General features: G+C 52.4%; 1 protein-coding gene across 1 annotated transcript in view; it reads right to left on the reverse strand.

Annotated features, from left to right (window-relative positions):
- DLGAP3 (DLG associated protein 3) overlaps positions 1–23210 on the reverse strand; it is a 53271-nt gene extending 30061 nt beyond the window's left edge. The window contains exons 1-3 of the mRNA XM_081145691.1: positions 23124–23210; positions 4099–4181; positions 1486–2643 (exon numbers count right to left, since the gene is read on the reverse strand). Coding sequence (XP_081001817.1) covers positions 1486–2592 — 1107 coding nt within the window. The 5' untranslated portion in view covers positions 2593–2643; positions 4099–4181; positions 23124–23210. The remainder of the gene's footprint in view (positions 1–1485; positions 2644–4098; positions 4182–23123) is intronic.
- Positions 23211–23509: the final 299 nt, after the last annotated feature.

Below are 23509 nucleotides of genomic sequence, written 5' to 3' on the forward strand. Positions count from 1 at the left end.
CCCTTTTTGTTGGGCCCTTCAATTGCAGCTTAGAGAAGCTCTCTACCCAGGGAGGGGGCAATCCAAGGTCAACCCAAAAGCCCTGAATCCTAGCAGTCTCCAACCTCCCCTCCTGCTCCCACCCCTTCCTGCTTCCACTGTGATCCATCTGTTCCCTGGAGCTTTTGTGAGTCCCCCACCCAGAAGAGCCCTAACATGTGAACAACTTACCAGTAAGACCAGTGACACCCAAAAGACATGCGCAAGCTCGATTCCCACACCTTTGAACACGCTGTGGCTTCTTCCTGGAACACCCTCAATCCACTTCTGCACTGAGATTCAGTTCAGGGGACTTTCTTCCCAGAAGCTGCTCTGACCACCATCATCCCGGGGTAGGCGACAGGCGCCTCTGCTCCCGTGGTGCCCACCGCGCTCTCCCATCGCAGCCTTAGCGCACTGTGGTCTTCCTGCCTCCTTCTCTGTCCCACCTCTAAACTGAGCTCCTCACAAGCAGCATTTGTGTCTTCATCTTTATATCCACCGCACCCAGGAGATACCCACTGAATGAATGACTGTGGATTAGCTCTGTGGAATGTGGGTTTGGGGGGTAACCCTAAGTCTGCTGGACTTCTAGAATTTGTATTGACTTTTCCCTCTAAAATATCTCAGGAGGTGCGGGAGCGGTGCCTGAGACAAGAGAAGAGGAAGGTTGATGGTGAGACGAGCCCCTGACCCATCTCAGTAAGAAGATGGAGCGGACAGCTGGGATGGGTGAAGCCTCCATGAGGAGAATCAGTCAGAGCTTCTAGCTCATCTGCAGAGACCATGGACGTGGTGAGACAGGTTGGGGACAACATGCCAGCTATCAGCTGCACCATCCGATCCCAGGAAGCCCTGTCCTGGCTCAGGCTTCAGCGTGTCCCTCAGCCTAGGAAAACCCAGGGGACAGGTTCCCAGGCTCTTCCACAGCCTCAAAGGTGTCCCGCCACAGGCACCCCAGGATGACAAACGCCAGCAGAGGCGCATTCTCAAACCAACCTTCATATTCAAACAATATCTGGACCACCTAGATTTGAGAAGAAAGAGGTCTGGAGAAGGCCTGGGGGCAGGAGAGCTGCTTTCCAATTGCTGACCTCCAAACTCAAGGGTAGCTACAGCCAGGGAGCACCACACTTCCTGCTCACTGCCTACCCTCAACCGCATTCTGCCTGCAACTTCACAAGACAGAGGCCAGCACAGCTCGTCCAAAACAGCAGGCCAAGGGGAGGCCTTCTTGGCACCGACACACAATGTCAGAACAGAAGGGGCCCTTCATTGCATAAATGGGGAAACTGAGGTCCCAAAAGGGGCTCAAGGTCTTACAGAATGAAGCAGGGCAGAGCCTCCCTGCATCCAGACCCTCTATCATGGGAACAGCTGGCTCCCATCCAACCTTTTGCATAGCTTACTGGGTGACGACACTATGAAGGCTGACGACCCTGTTCCCCACCCCCACCAGAACCTCACCTGCAGATAGTGATAAGTCCTGGTTTTGGCCTTGGCCTCTGGACCCAGGAGCCCCTTGCCTGGCCCGGCCCCTGGGTATCCATCCCGGCCCTGGCTGACCATCATGGTATGCCAGGCACTTCGCTTGACCGATTGTCCATCCAGTGACATGGACATGCCAGTGCAGGCAAGACAGCGGCCTTCTGACCCGCCCGAGCGCCCCTTGAAGCTCAAGTCCCGGTAGGACCCATCTGGAGCCTCCAAGCAGAAGGGACCACCTGGCTCCCCAGGAGGCCGCCCACCCGCCAGGAAGCCACTATCACTGTCCAAGTTGTCATCAGAGCTCCACCAGCCAGCGGCCTTGGCCTGGTGCCGCCCATCCCCCTTGCGGTCCTTGCTCTTGCTCCTCTTGCCATGCCGGGACTGGTGGTGGTGGTGGTGGTGATGGTGATGGTGGTGGTGGGAGGTGTGGGGGCCTCCGGAGCCTGCGCCAGGGTAGCTGTCTCCCCCAGAGCCACCTCTTCCATCAGCCTTGGGCCCGTTATAGTCCCGCTTGCCCGGGGCCTCCAGAGAGTGGGACTTGGCAAAGAGCTTCTGCACGGAGTGAACCAGGTGCCGGATGCGGCTGGGGCTCTCACTGCGGGCCTCCGGGGCAGAGCCAGACCCCGGCCCAGGCCCGGGCCCGGGCCCCGCTGGACCTCGCTGGTATGGTAGCGTGTGGAAGCCATCCTGTTGAACTGGCAACTGCTTTTCAAACTGGTCCAGGAGTGTAGGAGGCAGGCGGGGGGCACCCTTGCCCTGTGGGTGGCCCACACAGTCTTCACAGGTGTCGAAGGGGCCCTGGCCGGGGTACATCCTGGGGAAGGTGCTGCTACCCCCCCCAACTCCAGTCCCCCCTGGCCCTCCCTCAGGGCCTACCGATGGCCCCTCACTCAGGCTCAGGGGCCCTTCGGGAGAAAGGTGTCCCAGGCCAGCTCTTGGGGCACAGAAGCGGGGCTCGGTGGAGAAGGCCTCCCCGGAGCCCAGCAGGTACGGGGCCCTGGCAGCTGGGCCCACGTCCATATGCTGCTGGTCGGCAAAGCGGGCTGGGCGGGGATGGCTGCCTCGGTCGCCATGGTAACCCCTCATGGCCTCAGCAAGGGCTCTTCATAGTGTTGGGGGCCAGGCCCCAGGAACCTCCTGGGAAACAGGGAGAAAATGGATTCAGATTGAACAAAAGGCCACTATACCTAAAACTATCTTTTATTAGATATTCTGGTATCCCTTTGGTAATGCATATCAATTTACGGTGATTAATTATACTATCGTTCCACAAATGGGCTTCAAGTCCTTAAAAGAGCCATGCTAGACAAAGACACTAGCAAGGGCACAAAATAATACTGTCATTCATCAAATGCTGCAAATCTGATAAATACTTCTTCACGAGAGGAAATGCCCTCAGCCAAATGGGTTTTTAAAAAAATCCCAGGGTTAGCAGAAATAAAAGGATACCCAAGCAGATGTACAAAATAGTCAAAGAAACCCCTCATTAGGTGAACTGGCTTTTAACAAGCTGACTTGAGGCAAATTAATCCAGAGCCACACCTCTGACCCATCCCTACCCACTTGCACTGCTGTGAAGAGCCAGGCCCCAGGGTCACGATGCCCAACAGCAATAACCAAACAGAACACAGACCCAAATGTAAATATCCAGCTTGATTATGCAGGGAAACCCCTCCCCTTCCCTCCACATCCCGTTCCTCCCATCTGGCTGCAGGCCCATTCCCCCTCTCCCTGCCACCGGGGTAGGAAGGAATAGCCTGAAACGACTCCTTTCCTCTTCCGGATTTCAAACTCTCCCCCGTGAAACTTCCCCTTTTGCCTGTTACCCCCCACCTGCCACCCCCATTCCATTAAAGGGAAATCGTGAAGGGAGGAGAAACCATAACTGGGAGGAACGCTCGCTGTACGAGGCAACACCTGAATCCTACAATGGGATTGGAACCCAGGAGTTCCTCCTCCCAGGAACAGTGGGCTCCCAGGGCAGGGAGGTGATGGAGAGAGAACGTTGAAAGCAGTGCCCCTGGCCCCCATCGCAGGCTTGTCAAGGCTACAGGACAGAGAGGTCAGCTCTCAGCAAGAACTGCCTCCAATCGGGACTCCAGAGCTGCCAGGACAGGAGCTTTGGCAGGAGGGGGTGACGGCAGGAGGTACAGGGACTGAGATGCTGGCAGACGGTGCCCTCCCTCACCCCAGACCAGGCTCCTGGGCCATCTGCTGACTAGGAGGGGATGACAGCATCAAAGAATCCACACAACAGCCCCTTTAAGACTCATCTTCCCTTGCTCCCCACCACCACCTCCCAGTACCCACCACGTTTCAGGCTTCCTCCAGATCCTGCTCACGGCACATCTCCTACTGTTTCCCAAGCACTTGCTATGTGCCAGGTACCGTGCATAACTAATACTCTCTAATCCCACTGACCTCCTCTATGTAGATATTATCCACCTTTACTCAGGAGGAAACTGAGCTCCAAAGGTACAGTCACAAAGCCAGTGAGTGGGTGAGTCACCTTAAATCAAAATTCATATCCAAGTTATTCTGACTCGAGAACCTCAAACTAATCCCCATCTCCCAGGCTCTCCTACCACTCACCATCCTGGGTGTCCCATCCTTGGTGTCAGGATCCTCACCACCAGGCAGAATCCTAACTTCAGAAGGCTCAGGACCACTGGCTCCTGATGAAAGAGAAAACGGTGAAGAGCAAAGGGCAGAGATTCTCCCAGAGTCCTCAGAGAACCAGCTTCTGGCCTTGACCATTTCCCTTCCCAACCCCCCACACCAGGACTGATTGTATCCTTCATGATGCAGAGCCTTTGGACCCCTAGGGAAATGAGGTTGGCTTCATTATGCAAATACATGGAAATGAGCGTACAGGTTGGACTACCTCCAACTGCAGGTGTCTTGGTGATCTGTCCATGGTGCTGAGCCACTGCATTTGGCTCAAATCATTGCCCTCAAATATGATTCCATTCCCCAAAAATTTGTCCAGCAGCTACCATAAACAAGATTCTGAGAAGTGTATAGAGGTGATGTAAGTGTGATCCTTGTCATCGAGGGGCTCACAGTCTAACAGGGGAGCAACCTCTTACATAACAGGGGTATTCTAGGTCCCTGTATTTTTACACAGGATGTCCTTCTAGAATCTCCTCTCATCCATCTCCCTACCCCAACCCTTCCCCTCTCCCACTTGCTCATATTAAGCCCCGCCTTCTCTCAAAGACTTTCTGCACTCTTATTCTGGGTTATGCCTCTCTACTGGGCTTTTATAACACCCTGGTTTCTCCCATGAAAGCAGCTATCATACTGTATTGAAACTGTCTGCTTCCGCTTCTGTCTCCCCAACCAGAATGTGGTCTTCTGCAGGGCAGGAACCAAACCCTATTTATCTCTGGATCTCGAGCACCTAACTCAGGGTTCTGGCCAGAGCAGGTCCTTAATAAACGTTCACTATGTAGATGAATAAATGACTGTGCTGGAAAGAGGTACCACGATGTTAGGCTAGTTCAGATTAGAGCGAGACCGAACGCAATAGAGGGAAACTGAGGAAGACTTCCCAGAGGAGAGTGTGTTTGAGCTGGGAACAAGATGGTTCTCCCAGCTTTAGTCTCAGATGGCTGTGTGTTCCACAGACAAAGGAGGGGGGACAGCAGGCACAAAGGCAGAAGAGGCGGAAACAGCAGGCACAAAGGCAGAAGAGGTGGGCAAATAAGGAATTCTGAGGGGTGGGGTAGGAGAGTTCCAGCAGATGTTCAAGGTTCGGCAAATACTTTCAAGAGGTGGGAGAGAGAGAGTCAGAAAGGAAGACGATTTTAAATTTTGCAGCAGCAAGTGACTGGAAGACTAATGATGCCATTATTAGGCACAGGGATATCAGGAAGAAGAGCGAGCTTTGTGGGCATGATTAATAGTAGTGGAAGAGCCCTGGCCGGTGTGGCTCCGTGGCTACAGCGTCGGCCCATTGCATGTTCGATTCCTGGTCAAGGGCACATACCTGGGTTGCAGGTTCGATCCCCAGCCCTGGTTGGGGTGCATGCATGAGGCAACCGATCAATGTGTCTCTCTCACATTGATGTTTCTCGCTCGCCCGCTCGCTCTCTCCTCCACCCATCCCTTCCACTCTTTCTAAAAATCAATGGAAAAGATATCTTTGGGTGGTGATTAACACATACACACAAAAGATTTAATTGATATCGATTTAATTATACAGGCTTTCTCCATTGTATTATGTTTTACGATCACATTCCTCCTAATGCCATCTTATTACTGAACATAATTAATAAGAAGGAAAAACAAAGAGGAGACTAATAATTCGATCCATCACCAAGTCCTCTGGATTTTGCTTCCTAACAATAGATCTGCCCACTTATTTTAATATCCACCAAATCATTGTTAGCTGACTAGCTAAAATTCATTCTCAATTTCCTTTCCCCTTTCCCAGCCTCCCTTGGAACTAGAGAACACATGATTCACTTTTGGCTAATGAAATGTATATAAAAATTGAATGAGGGTTTCTAAGAACAATTTTGCCTTTGTAATAAAAAAAAAAGGCGAAGCTTGCTAGTACCATTCTCCCCCCTTCCTTCTTGGCTTGAAAACAACCATGATGCTGGAGCTAGGGCAACTGTCTTGACACCATGAGAGAAAAGCCTAGAGAATTGCAGAAATGGTAGCTTGAGAGTCATTGAGCCATGGAACCAACACCACCAGCAGTTGCCTTCCTCCAGGCCTAAATGTGGTAAAAAAATAAACTCTTTATTTAAAACACTGTTGGCCAGATTTTCTGTATTTGTAGCAGAAAGCATTGCTAACTAATCCAACTACCTCAGAAACATCACCTCCTGCCTAGATGTCTGCAAAAGCTCCTAATTGCTGTCCCTGCTTCTGTTCTAACCCTGATCCAATCCAAACAGTCACTTGAAAACACAAATCTGATCATGTCACTTCTCTGCTTAAAACTCTTCATTGGCTTATTGATGTTCTTAAGATAAAACACCCTTACCCATCCAACAAGGTCTGCAGGGTCTGGCCCTTGCTACTTTTCCACCTCCTCTCACAACACGCTCCCCCTTACTTCCTCTGCTCCAGCCAGGCCAGTCTTTTTGCAATCCCAGGATCCCTCCCATCATGGGGCCTATTCCCCCTGTCCAGAAAGCTTTGCCTGCCCACCTCTGCTTGCTAACTCCTACACACCCTTCAGATCTCAGCCCGTTGTTGCTTGCTCGGGGAAGCTTTCTCTGGCCTCCCTGACTAGGTCAGATCCCCCTGCTGTTTGCTCTCAAGGCACCATGGGCCTGTATAGCTCTTAAATCATTACCATTTTCCATCTGACTGACTCAGAGATTGTCTGTCTCTCCCACTAGAATGTAAGCTCCATGTAAGTGCAGAAATCTCATCCATCTTCGCTGCCTCATCCCTGACCCCTAAACAATGCTTGGCATGTGACAGGTGTTTGTTGAGTGAATGTGAGCCTACAAAGAGCAATATCCTTTCACTTAGGACATTTTATTTAATTCCCACAACTATTGCAAGGGATAGATATTATCCCCCCTTCCCAATTTACAGAAGAAAAAACTGAGGCTTGAAAAGGCTAACTGACCCACCTAAGGCCACAGAGTTGGTGGCAAAGCCAGAAATCAAACCCAGCATGGCCTCACTCCAACTTGGCCTTAGCTTTTCTCCCACCTGGGATGCCAGCCCAGAGAAGCCAAACGTATTAAACGCCATTCTGAAGTAAACACAGTAATGAAAATGAATTTTAAGGAAACAAATCAAAAAACCTCCCACATACCACATACTCCAGAGCTAACCAGAGTGTGGTTTAGCCTTTCCCCTGTGTGGTGAGCACTGAGTTTGTTCCAAGTCCAAGGTCAGATAAGCACAGAATAAAGGAAGCTCCTGCAGCCCTGTGACAACTCTGGGTGCTGGTGTGATGTTCCCCATTTTACTGCTCCATGCCATCTCTCTACAATCCTAGGACACAGAGAACTGCCCACACAGTGAACCTCTGGGCCCGGGAAAGCAGTCGCTTCTGCCATTGCCGGTGGCTGGCTGGCGAGTGGGGAGTGAAGGAGTCTGGGAGGGTGCCGCGTGTGACAGATTCTCTGATGCAGCTCGAATCTATCTGGGAATGGAAGAAGTGGCACACATGCCATCACCAAGAAATTACCCAATTTAGCACCAACTACACAATCCAGCAATTAGTTTCTTAAACCGGAACTTGCTGGGGGCCGCCAGGCTGGCGGGGTTGTTGTTACAAATCTCACTGGGAAACCAGCTGTGTAATTCACCAGGAGGTTGTCACTGCCCCAAGCAATTACCTTCCAGAAAGAAAGAATCGAAAATGAGGGAAGGAAAAGGGCTGCAGAGGAAGGAGTCAGGGCGCTCTCCTCTCCCCCAGGGCCCTGCCCAGCCAGATCAGTTGATTCTCCTTCCTGGAGACCTAGGTGACTCACAGACTCCCTGGATCAAAGCAGTTATTGGTGTAGATCCTGGGTTCAAGTCCCTTTCCACTCACTTACTAGCTATGTGTACTTAGGCAGGTGATTCATCTCCCTTAGCCTATTTCCTCATCTGTAAAATGGGGATAATAATAGAGCCATCAGAAAGGCACTAATGATAGGCTGGTTAACGAGGTAAAGCACAGAAGTCCCTTAGTACTGTACCATGCTGGATGCTAATAAAGGCATCAGTCATTGTTTGTGCTTTCATTTTCATGACTTCCACTGGTTTACAGTGTGTCCTTGGGTAGGTCACTTAATCTCTCTGGGGCAGCCATATAAGATCAAAGGCATTCTGCTGAGGAAAAACAGTTCTTACCCAGGATTGCCCACACCTGGGCACGTAGGGATCCAGGTGTGTTTGACAAATGTCAGCGTCTCAGAGGTTGACACAAAGCAATGTCTTGGGCAGAGATAGAGATTTCAGATATCAAATATTAACTGATTCACTCCTTCAGGAAGCTGTCTGGAGAGCTATACTGGAGCTGATGGTCCAGATGGCAGCAAAGGGGCACAGTTGCTCTCTTGCTGGGGATCAGTCCATCTAGTCCCTTCGCACTGGAGCCTATGAGGTCATCCCCATACCAGTTCCAACATAGCACGACTTAGAGCAGGTGAAGCCTGGAACTCATTTGGCTGCTGTAGGCCTGGGCTTTTCCATGCCTGTGGGTGAACCATGTGTGCCCTTGGGACCCCAAAGTTTCCAGCTTTGCCTAGCTATCCCTTTTCCCTGTGCTGGCTTTACCACAATGGCCAGGATTCTGTTTCTCTGTCTGGTCCCCCACTCCCCCCACCCACGTCCTGACAGCAGCTGGGGTGGCTGGGGCTGTGTCCACTGTGAAAGGGCTACTAGCTACTGGGGAGCCTCAACACAGAGCCTCTGACCCGTAGCCCCCACTCCTGAGCCCATGGATAAGCATCCTCCCCTAGCCCCCTACTTCCTCCGGTATCCAGTTCTGCCTGAGCCCCCTTGAACATTTCAGCACTGGCTTTGCCCAGTTGCCTTTGGCAGGATCACTGTGGCTGGGCTGGTGTCCTCGCCTGTGGCCTCTCTCAACCCCCTACCCAGCTCTGTTGCTGAAAACTCCTTATGCCTTGCGCCCAACCCGGGCCCTTAGGACCCCAAAGGAAAACCACCTTCTACTCTCACTGCCCCAGAAAATAAAGAAACAAAACCGGAGAGAGGTCTGGGGTCTTTTTCATCCACCTTTATTACCTGTTTAATCAATTCTTCCTAGGGGTTTAAGGTAAGAATTTCACAGAAAATGGACTTACTGCTCCAAAACACTCGAGACATTTAGGCAGACCCAAATCTAAATCCATCTCCTGAACCCATTGGACAGTGCTCAGTCTGTGAATAACCCACGCTACCTATAATCTCTTTGAAGATCCCACCTCAGGGGGCTGTGCACTTGATGTTCTCTCTGCTGGAACGCTCTGCCCCAGATATTCCCATGGCTTCCTCTGTCTCAAATTTCAGGCCTCGGCTCAGAGAGGCCTTCCCTGACCACTCACTAAAGTTGAGCCCCATCCTCCACATACTCTCTACAACACCTGTTTCATTGCCTTCATAACACTTATTGCTCTTTGAAATTATTTTCTTTATCTATTACATGTTTATAGTATGCCTCCCCATGGCAGAATATAAGCCCCAGGAGGGCAGGAACTATATCTGCCTCATGCACTGCAGTATATTCTCTGTATCTATAACAATGTCTGGCACGAACAAGTGCTCAAAAATGATCCACTGCATGAATGAAAGTCTTCGCTTGCTGTCTTTACCCACTCTACTCCTGTGCCCAACAGCCCACAGAAAGAACCTCCACTCCTTTTCCTCTAGAGACTTCAGAGAGCCCCTGAAGGATTTGGTATTAGAAATCCAGCCTCCCACCCCATGAGCATGCTAGAGACAGCCAAGCAACCCTGGTGGCCAAAGATGGTGGCATCTGAGAGAACTCGAGGCCCTTGGTTTGTAGACCCCACCAACCCCCTCAGTGCTCCCTCTTACAACTTCAGGGATCTGGAAGGGAAGGCCAGCGACCTCACTGCTGGGTGTTGGAAAGACGATCATCTGCCTTCAACCATTATATCGCAGCCTACCTGCATGACCATGAACAATTTGGTTAATCTGTCTGAACCTCAGTGTTCACATCTGTAAAACAGGAATAACAATACCTACCTCCTAAGGTTGTAGCAATGAGTAAATAAACTGATTTACCCAAAGCAACTGGCGCATATATTTCCAAATGTTGGCTTCTCCTGACCTTAGCACCATAGTGCCTTCTTTCATTTGTATGTATTTGATGAGATTTGGGTTGGTGCTACCCTGGCTTCCAGGATGTTGCCAGACCTGAGCCTTCCAGGCCATCAGAGGACAACAGGTAAGACCCCAAGCCAATGCAAGGTCCACTGGGCAGCAGCTTCCCACCCAGACTAGGCCTTTCCTACCCCTTGGCCCAAACGTCTGGTTCTCCTATGGAGTCCAGAGCTTAGGGACTGCCTCCTGGGTTAACACACTCTCCTATAAGCTCTCTCTGTGAGCTGGGACAGGGGCTTCCTATGCCAGGGCCTGTCTTCTCCTCTGAGCTCTCTCACAGAGGAGTCAAGCACAGGACTGAGCTCCACAGGACCCCTCGGAGCTAGTGAGTTGGCTAACTGCTAGGTTCATGTGGTGGCGCCCTCCACCCTTCAACTCTTCCTGATCCTGCCCCAGCCTCCAGGGTACCTTAGCCCCTGCTCTCATATCTGGATTCTGGGCTTAGCAGTAGCCAGGACTGCAGCGGGAGAGAGCATGAGGAGAGGGGGCAGCACTGACTGTGAGATCCTTCCATACAAAAGGCCTTTCCTCCCAACTTCGCCCTCGGATGCAGTTCAGGTATCCTCTCTTCTAACAAAGCTTCCCTAAGAGTGCCCTCCCCATCAACCGTGGGACACAGGAGTTGCTACCTCATCTTGGGTCCCATACTTCAACACAGTAGGGTAAATATTTGCAGACTGTGATCTTCTTGAAAACTAGTATTCGTCTGATCCATCTCTGTACGGACAGGACCTGGCATATAGTAGGTGCTCAATAAGTTCAGGATCAGTGGCTGAGGCATCAAGAGGTAGTACCCCTCAGCTGGGGTATAGGGAGAGGGAGAGAAACAGGAAAGGGCAGAAGGGAAATGACTTCCTGCAGCTGAACCAGACTCCTCAGCAGGCAGAGCTGGTCCAGTGTGATGTGGTTCCCTGTAGAGCTGGGAGTATCCTGTCCAGGGAGGCATGGGAGCAGAGGTTGGAGGGCCACTTTGGAAGCAGGTATAGGATGGATTCAAGCACGAAACACATTTCAGACCAGACAACCTCTGAAGTCTAAGGTCCAGAATGGCTACAACTGAGCAGGCATTATGCTCAATGCTTTAGATGCATTTCTTTCATGTAGTCTTTGCAACTATCATTAGATACCATTATTACTCCCACATTATAGATGAGGAAATTGAGGCTTAGAAATGTAAAGAGAATTGCCCAAGGTCACAACAGGCAATGAAAGAGGAATTTGAATTTGGATCTGAGTCCAGGCCCCGGCACTCTCAACCACAGAGAGACCAAGTCCTGGCACGTCTAAGGTAGTGTTTCTCTTTGACCAAACTGGTGTGATGAGGCCACCAGGTGGGACCCCCTGTGAGCCCTGGTCCAACACTCAGCCTCCAGAAACCTCTACCCCTCCCATGCCTACCTCACACATCGGCATACATATTCCCAAGACTGCTTATTCACAGTCGAACACGTATGTTCATCCAGAGGCCGATTACACAGCCATACAGAGTCATCCAACACAACTCACATGGTACCCATCCCCACATATACAGTCATCATCACATAATGTGCACAGATGCAGATGGTCCCACGGGTTCACATGCATGTTCATTCTCATCTAATGGACACTGATGCTGTGCACACAGAAGCTGCACAGATACAGAACCTTACATACATGTCCACATGTTTATACCCATACAATAGATAGACGTCTTCATTTCATATCACTTAGGCACTCACATCTCCTCAATATCACACACCAAATCCTCCCCCAACAAGAACTTTATCCATGGTTCCAAGATCCAATACTAGCCCCAGGTGAGCAATGATGTTCCCTCCCTCTGGGGCTGGCCAGGCAGCCCTGAGAGGGGTAGAAGGCTCAGCCTGCCTGTGATGGATGGAATTAATCTACTGAGCTGGAGAAACTAAATAATTAAATCCCTAATCACCCCCCAAGCCAGCCAGGCCAATATAGCTGAGGGAGGGAGGGGGCTCTGAGGCCCAGACCAATATCCTAGAGGGCGGGAGGGGCTGGGAAAGAGAAGCATGAACAGAACCCTCTAGGAGGGTTCTTTGGGAAGGGTGCTGAGAGGCAGGCAGACAGACAGACAGACAGACTTGGTTCTCCAGTGCCACAGGCCCTCCTTTTCCAGGTGGAAATGGAGAAGGCTGGGATGAGAGCCCACCACTATCCACTAATAGGGTGAGAGGAGGGTACAGTCCTCCCACCACACCCAGAGCCCAACCTGCCCCTCCACAAGGTGAGTCCTGGGAGAGTATGGCGATGGTGGACAGGACACTCAAAGTGCCCAGGACTGTGGGCATCAAAGGGGTCTGCCCAAAGCGGAGCTGAGGGTAGGCTCAGTTGGGCCTTGGTACACTCCTGCTCCAGTCAGGACAGACCCCTCCCAGCCTGGCGCAGATGGCAGGGAAGGACCCCTCCACACAAGGGCACCTGCTTCCCGCAGGAAGTGGGTCCAGCACGTGGCTAATGGGCTGGGGATGGGGTAGAGGCCTGGGCAGGGGGGCTAAGGCAGTCAGCCTGGGAACAGGCTCCAGTCCGATTGGCTGAAAAGTGGGTCATTTTTCTTTTGAAAAATAGTGAGAAAATGGAAAAGTAGGTCGGGCTCTCATCCCCTCAGCCCCAGGCACCATCCTGGACTTGCCGAGACCGGGAAGAAGGAGAGGTCTGCACGTGCCGAAGCCCCATCTCCCCCAGAACTCCGCAGGCCCCCAGCCCTGGGAGGCCAAGGTCATCATACTCAGGACACCCAAGGACATGCAAACTCTGAGGCCAGGACTGGAGCGCAAGCCCCACCACGCCCTTGGGGGGCCTGGGGTAAAGGGAGCTGGGGCCGGGCCCAGCTGGAGGGAGGGGGCTCCAGCACGCAGGACCCTGAGGAGCCCCCTCCCACCTTCACGTCCGTGGCGATGTCTCCTCTCCTCTCCTCCCGCTCCCCATGGTCCACGTGAGCAGAGTCGTTGCCATGACACCGCGGGCAGGTGGGCGGCTCTGGCGGCTGTTTAGTCCCAACCCCCACGCTCGGAGCCCAGGTGGGAGGGGAGCGGCTGCAGCGCCCCCGCCCCGGTCCAGGGCAGGGGGGGTGGGCAGAAGGCCCCCACACACCCCAGAACCCAGAGCCTGCCGGGGCTCCAGCACTGACCTCTTGGGGACGAGGCATCGCAGGCGCACGCGGGCATGGGGTCTGGGAAATGAACTCTCAAAGGGGACCCTCGGTCTGGACGCACCCCTTCTCCCCAGGGGCCAGGGAGGGGCTGACCCACAACTCCCACTTATTCCTCCATTTCTCACCCACTCTGCTCTCAGCTTTCCCCACCTTCTAAGCCTCAGTCCCTTCATGCTGGCAGCCGATCGGTGCTGCCTGGGGTCTAAACTCAGTTCCTCCTTCTGCAGCAGAAGCTCGGTTCTCCAGGCTATCTTGGGAGAGAGGAAAACAGCCAAAGTTGAGACGCAGAGATTCCTTCCCTACCACCAAACCCCCAGCCTGTTCTCTAGAAACTGGGCCCCCTTTCCCTGAGTGTCCCCCATACCTGGATTCACACCACAGACTGGGGGACCGTTCACTCCCTACTAAGCCCAGGCTTGGCCAAGGCACCCACCCCGTCAGGAGAGAGGAGCAGCAGTGAAGCAGGGAGAGGGAGAGGGAGAGAGGAGCAAAGGAGGCAGGGGCTAGCCTGCAGATGCTGTCTGAAGATGCTGTCCTGCTCCCACCCCATCTGCCCTCAGCAAGTCTGGGCCAGGCCTGAGCTCCCGTGACTCTGAGCACTCTTCTCAGGGTCCGCATGCCTCTCTCCACGTGTCTCTAAGCCTCCCTGGCTCTGACTTCCTAAAGCCTTCCCACTTTTCAGGACCCTGCTCCCTACCCGTTCCCTAATGACACAGGGAGCCCTGTAGCATTAACTGAACAGAACCAGGGGGACCTGGGCACGGCAGCCCTCTGCACCCGGCTGGCAGGGGTTAGCACGTGTGGGGTGGTGGTGACCAGATCCAAAAGGAAGAGAGAACGGCAGCAGGGTTAGCTGGAGGGTGTCACACAAGACGTACATACCACATATTCACGTAAAGACGCTTCTGCTTCCTTCCGAACTCTTCCCTACTGACTAAGACAGACTGACTGGCTAAAATATATTCTTGTGCACGTGTGTGCGTGTATGTGTGTGCATGAGCGCGCGTGCGTGTACATTGTATCTGCTTTTGTCCACCTCAGCTGCCAGTGTTCTGCATCAGGCTGCTCTCATCCTAGGATCTCACCAAAGCTACTATGACAGGTCCTAACTGGTTTCCTGCCTCACATCTTGGCCCAGCTCCATCCATTCTCCTCACCGGCTACCAGTGTGATCTACCTAAAATTTGTTCATTCAACAAGTATGTATTGCCTCCTCTAAGCCAGGAACTCCTCTGGACACAGTGGACACAGCAGTACACAAAACAAGGGAAGCTCCCACTCTCAAGAAGTTTATGTTCTAGTGAGGAAAATATGATAAACGAATATATGAAATACTGAAGGTGGTAGGTGCTAAATTTTTTTTTTAATGGAGTGAGGGCATAGAATGACAAGGAGTTATTGAAGATAGACTTTGGTCTCTCAAAAGGTGACTTTTGAGCAAAAACTTGAATAAAGTGAGGGAGCGAGTCACATGGGTATCTAGGGGAAGAGCATTTCAGGCTGAGGGAAAAGCCAGTACAATGGCCTCAAGGCGGGACTGTGTAGAGCTGGCACCTGAGCCTGGGAAGGTCACCACGGGCATTTTACACACAGCACTTATGTCATTTGGGCCCCACTAAGCACTCCGTACTTCACTCTGAGGGAGATGGAAAGCCATGGGAAAGGCAGGACCTCATCTTACTCTGGCTGCTCTTTGGGAGAATCTATGGAGGAGGGGCTGGCAAGGGTGGAAGTAGGGAGACCAGTTGGGGACATTTCCTGTCACTGAAACACCTTCTCCTACAGTTGCTCACCTGATGAACACCTGTTCAACCTTCAAGCCCCGACTCAAAGGCCTCCTCTCCTCCAGATCCTTTACCAAACCCCTCCCGTCCCCACTCCAGAACTGACCTACCCCTCATAGGTCCCCACTGGCCCTGATGAACACTTATGCCCTCCTACCTGCTTTAACACTCTCCTTACTTGGTTCCAGCTTTTTCATCTTCTCTAGATTGTAAGTTACCTAAGGTCAAGGACCATCCCCAGTGTCCAGCACAGTATGTGGCATGTCACAGTCATAAAATAAACATTGGTTGAATGAACAGATGCACTGGGTGAGCCACATGTGATGGAAACAGGACATTTACAGGCTGTTACTAAGCTGGGTGAGTGAGGTGCACATATATGCAGTCACAGGCTGCAGTCAGGCCAGTGTTGGCATACGCCCACATACTTTGGCATACTCTGTTCATACATGTGAGTGAGCATGTATGCACATGTTAACAAATCCCTATGTTGATATCATTCCTATAGGTTTTTTCAAGTGTGTACATGTTAGAAAGTGCATCTATTTTGAAATATGCATATTAAGGCACAGGAAAGTAACATACACATATACATGTACACACATATTGCCACATGCCCCATATGTGTGAGGATTATGCACACACTTGGGCCTATCCACAATCCCTACTCCTTTCATCCACAAAACCCAACTGGTTCTGCTTGATTCTTGAAACCTCTGTAGGAATGTGAATGTTCAAGCTCCCAAACTCTTTCCCCACATAAACCCTTGAGCACCGTAGCCTCTGATCAGCCTTAGGCTCGGCTCCCTTTCCCAGCTGTCCCCAAGGCTGCATAGGTTTCTCCTCCGCAAACTCCCTTCATAAGGACGGTGGTGGGGAACTGGGTTCCTGTGACTGGAGGAGAGTCAGAGGCATCAGAGTGGATCAATTTCAAGCTTGTGGGAAAACAACTTTCGGATAGCCTAGATGCTCAGTCAGAATCAATCTTTCTCTTGCTCTCTCTCTCTCTCATTCTTTGTCACATTTATTCACGTGTATTACTCAACTTATAAACATAGTCATATGTTATTAACTCATGTGTGCATATATGTGCTCCCGCATGTATGTTCATATGCATACTTACACTCACATATATGCATCACTGGATGAGCACCACACACATACATACATATAGGTTTAATTAAGTAATTGCTTTCACAGTCACATATAAACATGGATGCATACATAAGTCATACAGACATATATACATGTATGTGTGCCCACTAATATACAAACTCATAAATGTTTGTACACATTCATACAGCACACTCACACATATGTATGTGCATATACACAGTGATATATCCACTCACAGACAGAAGTATACATGCACGTGCACTGGGATAGCAGTGACATCCAGCCCCTCTCTGGGTTCCGTCCTATGCACAAAGCCAAGTGTCCATATTCCTTCCAAGTGACATCACAAGTTTACATTTGCTCTCTACTCTTGCCAGTCTCCCATTTCTCCATTTGGAAAGTTGTTTCTATTATCGATAGAATATGCCCAAGAGTCAGTCCCCACCCTCGATATATACAACTCTTTAATTCTAAAAGGGAAAACAAAGAGAAAGTATCAAGGCCAGAGTTCTTCCTCCCAGTACCTCTGGGTATGGTTTACTGCTCCCAGACTCCAAAACAGTTATTGGATCAAAGAAATAAACAGTGAGAAAATTATCTCTGGGCCCTAAAACCTCCTAGGATGCCTCTTTCTTCCTTAGAGGGCAGCTTCATGATGTTCAGTGAACTCTTCCCATCCCAGTCCAAGGGCCCTGCCAAGGAGAGGGTAGACCCGGAGGCTTAAAAATGTAAAGGAGATGACCTGGGCTCAAGATAACAAAAAAAGCAAGTATTAAAAACAAAAAAACAGGAGCCGGCTAGGAAGCAGGGAGGCAAACTGAAGACACCTCCCAGCAGGAAAGCTGCCGCTGGAACAGTGGATCATGAATAGCAGGACTCTCCAAGAGGCCAGAGAGAAGGGGGTGGACATCCAGCATCCCACGTGGGGGTGGAGGGGTGACTGCTTCAAGGCAGTAGCAGCAGCTCCAAAGTAAAGTCTTATCAAAGCTGTTATGTAACCAAGGGAGCTGAGTGAAGCACAAACACCTCCCCTCCCCAAACAGGCACCCACACCCACACCCACCACCTCCCAGCACCCACAGCATAGGAAAACTCAGCTCCTCCCAAGTAGCTAGAGAATGGGAGGAACCAACTTGATGAGTTACATCAAAAACATGATGGGTGAGGGGTTCTTTATTAACTAGAAGTCACATCTGAAAAGGGGTTCATCTTAGGGTCCCTAGATGCCCAACCCCTTTTCTTGAACTTCCCGCCACACCTAAATTTGGCCAGCATCATCTGGAAACCCTCTCCTTCCTCTCCCCCCAAGAAGGATCCCATTTGAATATTTGATTGTGCTCTTGAGGATGGAAGGCAAAGCTGCCATCAACCCTTCCTGCCTGTTGTTCCCCCACAGTCTCATCTGCATGTCCTGACATTTGGCTCTCATACCCCTGGGATGACAAGGGAAGGGGCCTGGAGAAATAACTCCTTCCTCTATTCCCTTCAGAGTTACAAAGACGGAATGTAAGAACTCAGAAAACTGAGATGACCCTGACTCTAAGTTGGTGGGGAAAAGATTTCCAAGGTAACTGAGGACTGAAACCCAGACCCTACCCTCTGATTTGAATTTTTTCTCTGCCAGCTCTTCCTCTTTTCCCACTGCCCCATCTCCAGTAGCCTCCTCCTTCTCTGCTCCATGGCATTGAACAACCCCACCCACTCCTTGAAATCCTTTGCTTGGAAATCTTCCTCCCCAATAAAAGCCTCTCCCAAAAGCTGCTCTGAGCTGTGGTTGGGGTGGGCAGAGCATAAGACAGGCTTGCAAGATATTTTACTGTACCCTGTCCCAAATTTCACAGTATGGTGAGCAGGGGGATGCCACACATAGTCAACAAAATTATCCTGAACTTTTGAGCTCTAACTACCCCAGGCCCAACCAGCAAAGCCTACCCTCTCCTAATCCAGAATTGCCTTGAGCCCGAACTTCTGAGACCCACTAGGAGAAAGGCTGGTGCAAGTACCCCAAAGCTTATTGTACTAAAAACTACCTATGAGAAGAGAGCTCACAGCCACAATATCACCCTCCATTCCTACCCCCACACTAACAGTAGGGTGGTTTGGGGAAGGGGAACTGAAACAGGGAAAGAGGAGCCCCTTTCCCCAATACCACTAATAACTGTGAGGCCTAAAGCCAGAGGGAGGACCCCTAAATCTATGCTTCCATTCAGGAATTCTGTCCTTGGAAAGTGGGTCATCTGGGAGAATTTTTCTAGTGAGCCCTCAGCGCGGCCCAACCCCCTTTCCATCATCGGACCCCAACGCAACCCCATTCAGGACCCAGGACAGTTCCGAAGGCGCGCGTCCCCTCCGAGTCCCTTTCAGCACTCGGGACAGCTCCCAGGGACCGTGGGCCGCGTCGCCAGAGCCCCGGCCTGCCGGGAAGGAACAGGCTAACCCCGCCAGGCACCCTCTGTAGAACAGAAGCCCCTCTCCCCCTGCCTCTCCCATACTCGCTCCTATCCACCGGAGGCCTCTGGTACCCCTCCCTTCAGTCTCTGTCCAAAGAGAGAAAAGAAACCCAGACACGAGGCTTCCCTGAGGGAGCCTAGAGACAGGACCCCACCCACCTCCTCTCAGCCCTGAGCCTCTCAACGCCACTCACAGCTGGTTCTAAACATCACTTTCCTTCCTAACCACCACCCCCAAAATAGAAGAAATACTTACGTGGGGGCTCCCAGCCCTGTAGGCAGATGTAGTGAGGGGAGGCAGAGAGAAGTAGCTCCCCACACCCAGTTTTAAGCCCCCTTTCTGAAGGAGCCAGCTCCCATCTGGACTGGGGGGAGGAGAGACATGTGGAAGCACTGAGTGATGGGGAGAGGAGAGAGGAGAGGGAAGGAGGCAGGAGCGGGGGACTGCAGGGTGGGGGTGTTGAGATGGGGGTGAGGGAATCCTTTTTAATTTCATTCTCTCCCCATGTCTACATCAGCTCTGCAGGCTCAGCTCTTTAATATTTACACACAGGAAGAGGAGAGGATGAGAAAGAATAGAGAGTGAGGGGGCAGAGGATACCTGAGCTCAAAGGGCAGAGAGGCAGGGGCCTTTGGGAGCTGGGAGCTGGGGGCCCCACACCATCCCCAGCCCACTCCCATTCTGAGCTCTTGGCTGGAAGGCAGAAGGAACCCTGGGACTATTCTGTCCCTTTGTTAACAAGACACTTTGAAGCTGCATCAGAAAAAGATCAGATCCCAACCCACATACCTGGACACCCCCACAAACCCAGATTTCTTGGGTGCCTTATGTGCAGATGGCAGAGGCAGTATTCATACACAGGCATGTTCTGATGCTTGGAAACACGTGTGCCTATAGGTTGCTGTGTAAAAGCATGTGAATGTGTCGCTTCGCATGTACAGGTTTATTCAAGTATGTTCTGAGTGTACTGACATGTAACAGCCTAGACAATCATATGCAAATTATGTAATTGTATGTGTAAACCAGCCCCAAAGGGACCCCCCCCCCGGCTCTTCAGTTACAACCCCAAGGATAAAGCTCCCCACCTCCCCAGACTCCCTTATTCACAGGCCCCTCCCTCACAGCCTCACTTTTTCTTTCTGTGACATGGGGAGAAGGGCTGGTGGGAAGGCACGCTGCATTTGAGCCCAGGGACTTGACAAGTTATTAGCAACGATGAGCTGGCAGCCCGTTACCATAACGATGGTGCCACTGCCTCACCCCAGCTCAAACCCAGACTCCCCAGACAGCAGGAGGCCCGCTGAGCCAGCAGCCTTCAGACTGGAGGGAGGGTGGATGAAGGGGGAATCAAGACAATACTTGTACAGGGAAGGGTACACAGCTGTTCTTCCAACCTCCACTGAAAGACAAAGCTCTGAGCCCAAGTGGGAAAGAAATCAGGCCTTGGAAAGGTTTCCTGACCATGGGGATGGTAAGACACTGGAAGGGCTCTGTACAAGCCCCTTTAGACAAAAGCTTCTGTTGTCATTTGCTCCCTTTGTCCCCTTACTCCAAGAACCTCTTCTACTGATCTTAGTACATTGAGAGACCAAACAAACAAGATACCCCCTCTGAATTTCAGCCTTCCATCTGTAAAATGGGGACAATTATCATTATCATTTACTGTAGACTCTTGGAAGGTTTAATTAGAAAGGGTTTAAGGGTAACTGCAGACCTTTCCAAAATCAAACAAGCCCCAGAAGTTTCTCTACCCAACAGGAACCCATAAAGAAAGGAACTGCCAGGCCAGCTAGAGGCAAAATGCATCAGAAATTGGGTGGGATGAAAGAAAATGTAGCTCAGCCAACTCAAGCCCCAACATCAGCTGGAGAGAGATGATGTGAGGTGCCAGGCAGCAGCAGAAAGCTGGCGCTGCCATAGAACAAAGTCTGAAAGTCTGGCCTGCAGCAGCTCCAGCCCCTCACCAGCAAGAATCAAGACAAGTCCATGGTCTACATTGGTGATGGGTGGGGCTAGGAATCCCCATCTCCAGAAACATTTGTAGTTCCCTCTCTTTGGAAAGGGGTCCCAGGTTAAAAGATCTGTAATTGTAGGCTTATTGAGTCTTTAATTCTTCTCTCCCAAATCTATGCTCAGTTCTGATGGGCATGGGGAGAGGGTAGGTGTTTCCAGGAATAGAAAGCAGCATGGAGGTTTATAAAGTTCCTGGGCTAAGACTAGCCAGGAACCCACAACTTTGCTGTGTGACCTTGGGCAAGTCTCCTCCCTCCTCTGGGTTTCAGTGTCTTCACTGGATAATTAAGAGGTTGGACCAAGTTAATTCTAAGCTTCCTCCCCTAACCATCATTTTACAGCTACATACAAGCTCATTCCTTGGACATGAGCCCCCTGGCATAAAATGCAGTGGGCACTGCCTGTCAGATCAGTGGGGCGGCGGGGGTCGAGCATGAGGGGGTGGTATCTAATGATGTTCATCCTATGTTCAAGTTCTTTTTAGAAGCACCTGCCACCCTAGCCCTCCCGACTCTCTTTTTAGACCCTGATTCACTGCCAACTCATGAAGCCTCTCCCTCCCCTCCCTCCTCTCTTCTCCCCACCTAGGCCTTGGCGGCTGGGTGCAGAAGTAGCCCCAGCACTCAGGGAATGCTGGGCAGAGGTAGAGGTCAGTGCCTCCAGGGTCAGAGAGCGCACAGCGGGGAGTACCCTCTCTAACCTTGGCCCAACACTGCTCCTTGAGACCTGGGTTGGAGCCTTTCTGTACCACTGACTAGCAGCATGGGATTATGGGAAATGCAATTCATCTCTGAGCCTCAACATCTTCATCTACAAATTGGCATTATATTAGGCTGAACTATACAGAATTGCTGTTTTTGTAGGTAAAAAACAAAAAAGGCTGAATATTGGAAATTTCATATGGCTTAACCTGGCTCTGGTTCCCAGGGCTGTTGGGGACATAAGAAGAAAGAGTTGAGAGGGAAGCATTTTTCAAAAGCCCTGGACTGATATAAGGGCACTGTTTTTTATTATTATTATTATTATTATTATTATTACTTCAGAGAGCTTCAGCACAGACCCACTTAGAGCCAGTAGGCTGAACCAATGACCTAGAACTTGGAAATTTAGGGCTTGGAGGTCTGGGGGACATCCACGTGCTCTGATGACTAAGAACAGGGCAGAAGCCTCCACCTGGCCTCCTCAGGTCCCGGTTCTGAAGGTTCTTTGGCGAAACATTACTAAGATGACACAAGTTCCCAGGCCCCAAGAAGAAGCGCACATACTTGAGCTCACCTGAGGCCCCACGACTGCCAGGGGCCCCAGCATGTAGCAAGGACATAACTAGAGCACCCCAGAAAGTACATGAGGTAGGTGAAGGTGGGGACCAAGGTGGGGAGTGCAACTCAGCTCTTGTCTAAAGGGGTGCAGGGATAGGAGTCCCCAGTGAGGGGACGATCTGACCTCTGAAAAGTCTGATCTCCTGGTCCCATGTCCCCCTCACCACCACCAGGAATCCCCTAGGGGAGGTGGGAGAGATTGAATCCCAGATGTGGGTGAGTCAGAGTGAACCCTGCTCAGATACATTCTCACACAGCCAACACACACACACTCATGAAGGCCACACACACCTGGACCCACTCACAGAGACACAGTCACACCGGCACACACACACACACTCACAGACATACACAGGCACATGCGGTGACAACACACACTCATTCACACACATGTCCACACACACTGCATACACCCACTGACACGCGCGCACACTCGCCCACAATGACACACACACTCACTGCATACACTCACTGGCACACACAATCACCCACGGACCCACACGGTGCCACACTCACACACTCATCAGACACATGACACGCACTCACACTCACACACCTGCCGAGGAAACTTCTCTCCGGATCTCCCCAACACCACCACTTCCCCCCACAACCAGCCGGCTACTCCCTCCCGGACCCGAGCTCCAGCCGCGCCGGGCCGGGCCGGGGCTGGCCAACCCCGCGGCGCCCCGGGAGAGCCGGTCCTCGCTCCGCGTGGTCCCTCCGCGCGTCCTCGGGTCAGGCCCGCGGGCCGCCAGGCCGGGGCGGGGGCGGGGGTGGGGGCAGCGGAGGAGGCCCAGCCTGCGCCCCTCCCGGAGCCGGGAGCCGGGAGCCGGGAGCCGAGGCCGCGGGAGCCCGGGGCGTGGGCGGCGCCGGGGCCGCAGCCAGGCCGGAGACGGGGGGCGCTGCAGAGGGCGCGGCGAGCACGGCCCGTCCCCACCCCTCCCCGCGGCTTACCTGGCCCGGCGCGGGCTCCGGCCGGGTTACATGGTGCCGCCGGCCCGGGCTGGGGGCGCTGCGGCGGGGGCGGGCGCGCAGGGACGGGCCCGGCGCTGCGGAGCCCCCGGCGGAGGGGCCGCGCCGGCTGCGGAGCCCCGAGCGAGCGCCGAGCGGCAGCGGGCGCGGGAGCGGGAGGCGGCCAAGCCACGGAGGCTGGATTTCCCGGGGACCAGGAAGGGGAGGCGGGGGGATCCCGCCCGCGCGCTCCGCCCCCGCGCCCGCGCCCGCCCCCGCCCCCGCGCAGGGCGGCCGAGCCCGGAGCCCGGAGCCCGGAGCCCGGAGCCCGGAGAGGGAGGCGGACCGAGCTCCCCGCCCCCGCACCGGACCCCGGAGGCCCGAGGTCG

This window comes from Miniopterus schreibersii, assembly GCF_964146895.1.
Source record: "Miniopterus schreibersii genome assembly, chromosome: 8".
Taxonomy (NCBI): Eukaryota; Metazoa; Chordata; class Mammalia; order Chiroptera; family Miniopteridae; genus Miniopterus; species Miniopterus schreibersii.